Source organism: Coregonus lavaretus, assembly GCF_964263955.1.
Source record: "Coregonus lavaretus genome assembly, chromosome: 3".
Classification (NCBI taxonomy): domain Eukaryota; kingdom Metazoa; phylum Chordata; class Actinopteri; order Salmoniformes; family Salmonidae; genus Coregonus; species Coregonus lavaretus.
The window spans coordinates 25,526,591-25,536,951 of NC_139990.1; the positions used below are offsets into that span (position 1 = coordinate 25,526,591).

Genomic DNA, 10,361 nt, shown 5'->3' on the forward strand with positions numbered 1-10,361 from the left:
ATGGACTGTATCCAATGTATGGATTCACCTCCACCATTCACTTTCCATCTTCATTACTCATTCCCCTCCTCTTCCTCCTCTTCCTCCTCTTCATTGTCCCAGGGTCCCTCAGGAGAGACTGGTCCCCTGGGCGAGCGCGGTCACCCCGGGCCTCCAGGACCACCAGGCGAGCAGGGACTCTCCGGACCCTCTGGCAAGGAGGGAACTAAGGGAGACCCTGGTCCCCCAGGCGGCCCCGGCAAAGATGGACCCCCAGGACTGAGAGGCTTCCCTGGAGAGAGAGGAATGCCTGGCACCCCGGTGAGCAGGCTTACCTAACCCTATTCCCTATATCACAGGGTGAGATGTCATACTGTATATAGATTTCACATTTAGTGTTTTAACATGTTCCTGTCTGCTTTTTAGGGAGGCGGCGGACTGAAAGGAAGTGAAGGCCCAGCAGGACCTCCCGGAACAGCTGTCAGTCTGAGAATAATTACATCTGAAATGAATCATTGTGAAAATGTGTAAAATAATGTAATGTACAGTATTTGTTGACGTCCACGTCACCTTGGCTTTAATCATGTCTGTAATCATACCTGTGCAGGGATCCCCAGGTGAGAGAGGACAGGCAGGTAGCGGAGGCCCCATCGGACCCCCAGGAAGACCCGGCCCCCAGGGGCCTCCAGGACCATCAGGAGAGAAAGGCGTGCCTGTGAGTACTTTTACTAAACATATCCAATATACAAAACTGTCATTTCAGATTTCGTCATTGTTCTACTCTATTCTCTATGCCTCATATGTTCTCTCTCCCACCACTTTCCCTCTCAGGGTGAGAAAGGTCCGATCGGCCCGGCTGGTCGTGACGGTGTCCAGGGCCCAGTGGGTCTGCCAGGTGCTGCTGGATCCATCGGAGTTCCAGGAGAGGATGGAGACAAGGCCAGTAACCACCATGATATCTCTATCACATATTCTAATTACTGTATTACCACTTGAAACTATACCATAATGCTAATTTCAAACCTCTTGTAACAAAAGCTTTTGTGGTGAATTTTGGATTACAGGGTGAGGTTGGAGAGCACGGCCAGAAGGGAGCGAAGGGCGGCAAAGGAGAGCATGTGAGGGACATTACCGCCATTATTTTGCTGTCTAGGTCAAATCCACAAATCACATTCTGTGTCTGAACAACATACTGTAAGTATGATTGTCTCTGCTAAAGTACAGTGACGCCATTTGCTCACAATGAAACATTGTGTGTTGTCAGGGTCCTCCCGGTCCACCAGGGCCAATGGGTCCAGTCGGTCAACCCGGCGCTGCTGTAAGTAGAAACTCTTAACTCCATCAACATACAGTATATTATCAATATTGCATCGAACACATAGGAATTCATAGCATGGTGCCCCTCGGAGGTGTTGCCTACACTAATTCCCTCTCTGTCTCCATTGTTCAGGGAGCTGATGGCGAACTAGGAGCCAGAGGTCAGCAGGGGCCATTCGGGGCCAAGGGAGATGAAGGTTCGAGAGGATTCCCAGGGGCCCCAGGTCCCATTGGACTGCAGGTATGATGACGGATTTCTGTTATGACTATATGCTTTTAGCCTCAATACAATAGTCTTGTGATTGTGACTCAATAGGTCAATGGCATCTCTAACTGTGAATTTATCCTGTAGGGATTGCCAGGCCCATCAGGAGAGAAGGGAGAGACTGGAGATGTCGGACCAATGGTGAGTGTCGACGACAAATTGGAGCAACCCAACAGATAATTGGATCTCATCATTATGAAGCCAATCGTAATAGTTCAGGAAGAGGTATTGGTAGCATGAAACACACTAGGATATTACTAACCTCATCCTATCTGTCTCTTTAGGGTCCACCTGGCCCCCCAGGACCCCGTGGCCCTGCTGGTCCCAGCGGCGCTGATGTGAGTACCAATCTTCTCTCAAAGCGTTCCAGAAGTTTCTCCTCGCTATAGAATAATCATATTGAATTGTTTCATTGTAATGGAGTTTTTATGCTACTGGTGATATTATAAAGGCATCCCACATGAATACCTACTGTAGTTTCCCTGTTGATTTGAAATCATATATGTTAATATGGGAATGACTCTTGTTGTTTATAATTATTGATGTTATGATGTTTATTTGTTTTTTTATTCAGGGTCCTCAAGGTCCTCCTGGTGGTCTGGGTAACCCTGGAAACCTGGGAGATAAGGTTTACATAACTTCACATTAACTTGATTTTCATTTTCCGTTGTAATTGTTATAACGTGTTTGTGTGTACATGTATGTTCTGAGAACTGAACACATTGTGTCGGCAGGGAGAGCCTGGCGAAGCTGGACCACCTGGAATCGGAGGAGAGCCAGGAAAGAAGGTGAGAGATTGATCCTTACTCTGTCTCTTTGGTTCTACTTATGGGCCTGCAGGTATTGTCCCATACGCATGTATTTGTTTCTATACATGGATGTATTGTACTGTGAGTGACAGTGTTGTTGTCCAATGGTAGGGCCCACGTGGAGAGCACGGTGACAAGGGAGAGGCGGGACAACCTGGTACTTCTGGCCCTGCTGGTGGAAGAGGAGGCCCTGGAGACGACGGACCCAAGGGAAACCCTGTACGTCAAAAATAGTCAACAGATAAATCTAGTAATACAACATGTTCTCACCACACTACATCTAGTAATACAACATGTTCTCACCACACTACATCTAGTAATACAACATGTTCTCACCACACTACATCTAGTAATACAACATGTTCTCACCACACTACATCTAGTAATACAACATGTTCTCACCACACTACATCTAGTAATACAGCATGTTCTCACCACACTACATCTAGTAATACAACATGTTCTCACCACACTACATCTAGTAATACAGCATGTTCTCACCACACTACATCTAGTAATACAGCATGTTCTCACCACACTACATCTAGTAATACAACATGTTCTCACCACACTACATCTAGTAATACAACATGTTCTCACCACACTACATCTAGTAATACAACATGTTCTCACCACACTAAATCTAGTAATACAACATGTTCTCACCACACTAAATCTAGTAATACAACATGTTCTCACCACACTACATCTAGTAATACAACATGTTCTCACCACACTACATCTAGTAATACAACATGTTCTCACCACACTACATCTAGTAATACAACATGTTCTCACCACACTACATCTAGTAATACAACATGTTCTCACCACACTACATCTAGTAATACAACATGTTCTCACCACACTACATCTAGTAATACAACATGTTCTCACCACACTACATCTAGTAATACAACATGTTCTCACCACACTACATCTAGTAATACAACATGTTCTCACCACACTACATCTAGTAATACAACATGTTCTCACCACACTACATCTAGTAATACAACATGTTCTCACCACACTACATCTAGTAATACAACATGTTCTCACCACACTACATCTAGTAATACAGCATGTTCTCACCACACTACATCTAGTAATATAACATGTTCTCACCACACTACATCTAGTAATACAGCATGTTCTCACCACACTACATCTAGTAATATAGCATGTTCTCACCACACTACATCTAGTAATACAACATGTTCTCACCACACTACATCTAATAATACAACATGTTCTCACCACACTACATCTAGTAATACAACATGTTCTCACCACACTACATCTAGTAATACAGCATGTTCTCACCACACTACATCTAGTAATACAGCATGTTCTCACCACACTACATCTAGTAATACAACATGTTCTCACCACACTACTTCTAGTAATACAGCATGTTCTCACCACACTACATCTAGTAATACAACATGTTCTCACCACACTACATCTAGTAATACAACATGTTCTCACCACACTACATCTAGTAATACAGCATGTTCTCACCACACTACATCTAGTAATACAACATGTTCTCACCACACTACATCTAGTAATACAACATGTTCTCACCACACTAAATCTGGATGTTTTTGTGTCTAACTTTATGCCATTGTGTCTCTCTCCTAGGGCCCTGTTGGTTTCCCTGGCGACCCCGGTCCCCCTGGTGAACTCGGTCCCAGAGTGAGTATCTAAACGCTCTTCACCCACGTTTCATTTGATCTGTTTTGTTGTGGTAAAACAGATATTCCAATTCATGTGTTCATAGCGTTTCATACCTAGTGAGTGCAAGATTTGTGTCTGCTGGTGTTTCTATGAATGAGTGTCATTTTCTATTATCAAAGCCCAAACAGTATCTACTTTTGACACCATCTTAGCAATTACCATACCTCCGACAATACCTCTGTTTCTCTTCTTCAGGGTCAGGACGGAGCAAAGGGAGAGAGAGGAGAGGACGGTGAACAAGGACAAGCTGTAGGTGGCTGTAGTACCCCAACATCAATTTCATTTCATTCCTTAACTGTTGCTATAGTTACTACATGGGCTCTTCCAGGAGTCTCCATGTAGCCTTCATCAAGTGCTTTTAATTGGATGTTATTGGGCCATATATTGTCCATTTACGATCGCCCCTATGTAAAATGGCTCCCTGCAGCATTCAAGAGTAGTGTTTGTAATGTGAAGCATATCCTCTTAAGATGTTCCCAAAAGAATTCAGACTTAAGCAATGTAATGTGGTCAATAATTCAGACTTAAGCAATGTAATGGGGTCAAGAATTCAGACTTAAGCAATGTAATGTGGTCAAGAATTCAGACTTAAGCAATGTAATGGGGTCAAGAATTCAGACTTAAGCAATGTAATGTGGTCAGAGGAATAAGGGGTCATTGTGGCCATAGGTATGCAAATCCCAGCTCTGAACCATCTCAATTAAAGCCCTAGAAAATTGTATTTTCCATGTTGAAGCACCTGTTGAATCATAAGATGGCACTGCAAGATGAAAGTTAGATGTCCTTCCTAGCAGATCGCCCTTGTCTAGAATATAGATTAATATGTAACTTTAAAAAAACAGCTACCAGTATGTATATTTTGGTTCAGTTCTTACAGGTCACTGAAGTGTTATAATCATGATCATCCTCTCTGCTGTAGGGATCTCCTGGACCCACTGGTGAGAATGGACCTCCTGGTGGACCTGGAAAGAGGGTAAGATCATTCACCTCATCAGGCCAAACCACAACTATCATCCACAGTCATATCTGTTTGTTTCAATGTATTATGTTTGATAGATGCACATATCTACTCAACGAAGACTACCGGTGGCCTATAACCAGTCATAAAACGTTAGAACGTTGATAATATTACACATTGCTTCTTTCCTAGGGTCTTGCTGGAACGAGAGGACCAGAGGGCCGACAGGGAGAGAAGGGAACTAAGGTAAGAGTTCAAAGGTTATCGTTCAGTGTGTTGGCACTGGCAGTTTACCCTGTGGATCGTTATCTATCCTAGTGATAGTGAGTCGCAGGCCATGCCAGACACACCTGACACCAAATGTACATATCTCTCTCTGCTGTCAATTGTTTTCCAAATATATTAATTTGCTCCACTCACAACACACATCGGGGATTTGGAATATTGGAGTTTATCAATGTCTGATGTTTTTTTCCAGGGAGATCCAGGTGCCAACGGACCTCCAGGAAAGACAGGCCCCGTCGGACCTCAGGGTCAACCAGGAAAACCAGGAACTGAGGGTCTGAGAGGACTCCCTGGATCAGTGGTGAGGGAGATGAGCCCACATTTCCATGGACAGACGGCTGTTCAGTCTGTGGTTCAGTCTACTGTTCTAGAGTCTGTCTGTCTGTCTGTCTGTCAGTCTGCTCTATAGGGCCTATTTAAGCTGTTCACTACTACTATGAGCTTAACAACAGTGTAACTGAGCTGTTTGGTGTGTGTGTCACTAACTTATTTCTGATGATCTCTTCCAGGGCGAGCAAGGTTCTCCAGGCCTTTCCGGACAGAAGGGACCTCCCGGACCACTGGTGAGATAAGACACTGATATGTACATGAATAGATTGTATCTTCCACACTGTGCTGATCTATAGGCATACAGTCTATATTGATGCTTAAAGTGAATATACCCACCTTTTTAATCTGTAAAGCTATAGTACCAACTTACTCTCTCTCTCTCTTCAAGGGACCACCAGGCTTGCCAGGACTGCGCGGCGAGGGCGGTGACAAGGGAGAGAAGGGCCACTCGGGTCTGATCGGTCTGATTGGGCCACCTGGAGAACAGGGAGAGAAGGGAGACAGGGGACTGCCAGGGCCACAGGGGACACACGGGTCCAAGGGAGAGACTGTGAGTGACACCTGTCTCTCCTTAGCTGACATTATAGAGCTTTGAAAGAAAGGTCGCTGGTTTGAATCCCGAGCCGACTAGGTCCAAAATCTGTCTATGTGCCCTTGAGCAAGACACTTAACCCTAATTGCTCCTGTAAGTCACTCTGGATAGAAGTGTCTGCTAATTGACTAAAATGTAAAAATACCATATATATTTCCTCTAAGGATACACACACACTGGAAATAATTTTATTCTGTCTGTATGACGCATCCCTATTGAACATGTATTCTGTCACCCTTCAACAAACAGTTTAGTTCAATGCTGATGCATTTGTTATGTGTTAACTGTGTTTTAGGGTGTCTCTGGAGGCAATGGGCCTATCGGTCCTGCTGGTCCCGCTGGTATGCCTGTGAGTAACTCCACCCTTTACCAGTTCTACATCACCTCTCTTGGTTCTTTCATCAGTACACGTGTTTAATCCTCTATCAACATTGTGGTATTCTCAAAACAGAACCTGTAACAGAAAGATTTTAGCATTCATGTATTCATTCCTTTTGTGTCTTGCATAACTCTGTTGTCTCTAATAATTAGATTCTTATTTTTTCTATGGTAGTATAACAATGTTAATACTTACCTTCTGTTGAATACTAATCATTACTTTCCTGGGTGTCTTCCACAGGGTCCCCAAGGTGTCAAGGGAGCTAAGGGTGCTACAGTGAGTAAAGCTCCTTCCTCAAACACTCTTTGTAGTGTAATATCTGCTTCAATATTATAATGCGTATTGAGTCCCATGTGCAGTGTATTGTTCAATCTCTAATGCCTCCTGTCTCTGTGTTCCAGGGAGGAGCTGGTCCCAAGGGAGAGAAGGGTGTCTCAGGACCCCCCGGACCTCCAGTGAGTACCCATCCTTTGCGTAATCAGTTTACTCCATGAAACTAATTAAATACTCGTATTTTACCCCCATTTTTCAGTTTAGTCCTGTCTAGATCTATTTTTAGTTGCTTACATCATTCTAGAGCATAGCATATATCTACAAGTATGTATATTCACAGTTTTCAGTTACAAAATAAACAAGTTAAATGAAACCTAAACCTATGAATCTCATTCATCTTTCTCTGTGACCCTCCTCCAATCAGGGTCCTCCAGGCGACGTCATCCAGCCACTGCCCATCCAAATCTCCAAGAAGTCCAAGCGCTCCATTGACGCCAGCCGGATGCTGTCCGAGACAGACGCAGAGTCTGCCGCAGCCGACGCCCCCGGCACAGAGTTCCTGACAGGCAGTGAGGGCATGGAGGAGATCTTCGGCTCACTGAACTCGCTGCGACAGGAGATCGAGACCATGCGCTTCCCTCTGGGCACCCAGGACAGCCCCGCACGCACCTGCCAGGACCTCAAACTCAGCCAGCCAGAGCTCAAAGACGGTACGGGGCTTTCAGGCGTAAAACTATTCACAAAAATGTGGCAATTCTGACTTTACACAGGGATTTTTAAAAAGACAGACGAACTCCTACAAAGACATTTATGAGGTTCACTTTTAACTAAAGTCTAAGGGCTGGGGCAGGGTTTCTACTAAGCTAACATATGGATTTTTTTTTTTTTTTTTGAGTATTTTCATCCGTATCGGGTGAACCGTATAGATATTAAAGCACTTTTTGTACATAGTCCCCCTCATTTTAGGGGATCAAAAGTATTTGGACAAATTCACTTATGTGTATTAAAGTGGTCAACATTTTTGTATTTGGGCACCTATTCCTAGCACGCAATGACTACATCAAGCTTGTGACTCTACAAACTTGTTGGATGCATTTGCTGTTAGTTTTGGTTGTGTTTCAGATTATTTTGTGCCCAATAGAAATTAATGGTAAATAATGTATTGTGCCATTTTGGAGTCACTTTTATATATATGTTTCTCAACGTTTCTACATTAATGTGGATGCTACCATGATTATGGATAGTCCTGAATTAATTGTGAATAATGATGAGTGAGAAAGTTAGAGGCATAAATATCATACCCCAAAAGAAATGCTAACCTCCCCTGTTATTGTAATGGTGAGAGGTTAGCATGTCTTGGGGGTATCATATTTATGCCTCTTTAACTTTCTCACTCATCATCATTTCTAAACGGTTCACAGTCTGCACTTTAACCTCATAGTCATTGTATAATTTCAAATCCAAAGTGCTGGAATACAGAGCCAAAACAACAACAAAAATGTGTCACTGTCCCAATACTTTTGAAGCTCACTATATTAGTTTGTAGCCCAAACCGTTCGGAGGCTACAGACGTTTTCGTGAGAAGACCGATTTTCGTGATGTCTCCTGGTCTGACAAACGCCGCTGTAGCTCAGCCACCTTCCACCGCAGACGCGGAAGACCGGCATCGGCGGATGTGGTGGATTGAGACGCAGCCCATGCAAAAAATCACATCTCTAGCTTAAACAGGCATATTTTTATGGGGATATTTTTATTATGCACGGGTGCGTCAATCAGCCATTAATACAAAGAAAGATAAATGCTGACTTCACATTAAGTCATTTGAGTCACATTTTAAGTCACATTGTCATTTGAGTCACCTTTTAAGTCACAATAAGTCATTTTGAGTCACCTTTTAAGTCACATTAAGTCATTTGAGTCACATTTTAAGTCACATTAACTCATTTGAGTCACATTTTAAGTCACACTAAGTCATTTGAATTTCTTGGTGTTTCATCGTGCCTCATCTCTCTGCTCCCCCCTGTAGGAGAGTACTGGATCGACCCCAACCAGGGTTGCTCTCGCGACTCTCTCAAGGTGTTCTGCAACTTCACTGCCGGTGGGGAGACCTGCCTGTACCCCAGTAAGAGCGTGGACACGGTGAGAAGAGAGACTGAGCTTATCAGTCAATAATGTACACACAAACTCTACCCTGAAGTAGCTGTATGTTTAAACATCTATAGATTTAATTGTCGCTCTATTTCTTTCCTAGGTAAAGCTCAACTCTTGGACCACGGAGAAACCAGGCTCCTGGTACAGTGAGTTTGCAACTGGCAGCAAGGTTAGTATGGGTTCATTACACCACCGTGCAGAATCCCAGAGGGACATTCATTATGGTCCATAAGTGTGCGATGTTTGACCTGGATATTAACAAATGGGTAAAGATAAAGGTCAATCAGAAAAATGACCAAAGCATTATCATAACACTGTCACTAAGCAAAGTGTTTATTTAATGTCAGGTTGACATATCGCACTCTCTGCTTATTATAGAGTTCACCTCTACCAGCTTCATCCGTTTTTATCTCATGGGACATCCTCTCTCCCTCCCAGCTCTCGTACGTGGACTCTAATGGCGAGCCGATCGGCGTGGTCCAGTTGGGCTTCCTGCGGCTGCTGAGCGTCCAGGCCCGCCAGAACCTCACCTACCACTGCCACCACTCCGTGGCCTGGGCCGACCGCACGGCCAATAACGGCCACAAGAGGGCGCTGCACTTCCAGGGCGCTAACGATGAGGACCTCAGCTACGAGACCAGCCCATACATCAAGGCCCTGCTCGACGGCTGCTCTGTGAGTCTCATTGAACTGGTTTATTTAAACAGTGTGGTTCACTCAGTAACAATTGCCAGTGTTTTCCAGGGAGTCATGGAACCAAAAGTCATCTCTCTAGCTTACTCACCTCTCTGTGTGCGAACAGTCAAGTTATGGATGTGTATCTCAAGTACCTCAAAATTAAACAAAGAAACCTGAGATTTTATAGGGGGTCTGGGGGTACCTCCCCCTTAACTTATTTTAAAGGAAAATGTGTCAGAATTCCCTACATTTTGCTCTATTTTGAAACTGATGTAGGCTAATTGAATAATTTTACTCTCAGCAGTCAATAAGAACAAATGCCCATACAAAAAGTATTACTATGGAACTGTATTTTTTCATTACACACAATCAAAGTACAATATTGAATCCTAGGCAGATACCCTTGCCTCAGATGTAGTGATCTCACCTGTCTCTCTGTTTCTGTCTGTCTGCAGTATCGTAAGGGCTTCGACAGGACAGTGGTGGAGGTGAACACGCCCCAGGTGGAACAGCTACCTCTGCGGGACCTCAAGATCACAGACTTTGGGGAGAGCAACCAGAAATTTGGCTTTGAAGTGGGACCTGTCTGTTTCCTGGGCTAA

General features: G+C 43.9%; 1 protein-coding gene across 1 annotated transcript in view; it reads left to right on the plus strand.

The window, feature by feature from the left end:
• LOC311106864 (uncharacterized protein) overlaps window positions 1-10,361 on the plus strand; it is a gene marked incomplete at both ends in the record, with an annotated part of 35,354 nt that extends 24,993 nt beyond the window's left edge. Inside the window, 27 exons of the mRNA XM_084149248.1 lie at window positions 103-300; window positions 406-459; window positions 587-694; window positions 811-918; window positions 1,044-1,097; window positions 1,244-1,297; window positions 1,430-1,537; window positions 1,649-1,702; window positions 1,846-1,899; window positions 2,136-2,189; window positions 2,296-2,349; window positions 2,482-2,589; window positions 4,018-4,071; window positions 4,309-4,362; window positions 5,033-5,086; window positions 5,264-5,317; window positions 5,550-5,657; window positions 5,866-5,919; window positions 6,075-6,236; window positions 6,574-6,627; window positions 6,898-6,933; window positions 7,059-7,112; window positions 7,355-7,640; window positions 8,957-9,069; window positions 9,182-9,250; window positions 9,520-9,756; window positions 10,215-10,361. Of these exons, the coding sequence (XP_084005374.1) occupies window positions 103-300; window positions 406-459; window positions 587-694; window positions 811-918; window positions 1,044-1,097; window positions 1,244-1,297; window positions 1,430-1,537; window positions 1,649-1,702; window positions 1,846-1,899; window positions 2,136-2,189; window positions 2,296-2,349; window positions 2,482-2,589; window positions 4,018-4,071; window positions 4,309-4,362; window positions 5,033-5,086; window positions 5,264-5,317; window positions 5,550-5,657; window positions 5,866-5,919; window positions 6,075-6,236; window positions 6,574-6,627; window positions 6,898-6,933; window positions 7,059-7,112; window positions 7,355-7,640; window positions 8,957-9,069; window positions 9,182-9,250; window positions 9,520-9,756; window positions 10,215-10,361 (2,544 nt within the window). The remainder of the gene's footprint in view (window positions 1-102; window positions 301-405; window positions 460-586; window positions 695-810; window positions 919-1,043; window positions 1,098-1,243; window positions 1,298-1,429; window positions 1,538-1,648; window positions 1,703-1,845; window positions 1,900-2,135; window positions 2,190-2,295; window positions 2,350-2,481; window positions 2,590-4,017; window positions 4,072-4,308; window positions 4,363-5,032; window positions 5,087-5,263; window positions 5,318-5,549; window positions 5,658-5,865; window positions 5,920-6,074; window positions 6,237-6,573; window positions 6,628-6,897; window positions 6,934-7,058; window positions 7,113-7,354; window positions 7,641-8,956; window positions 9,070-9,181; window positions 9,251-9,519; window positions 9,757-10,214) is intronic.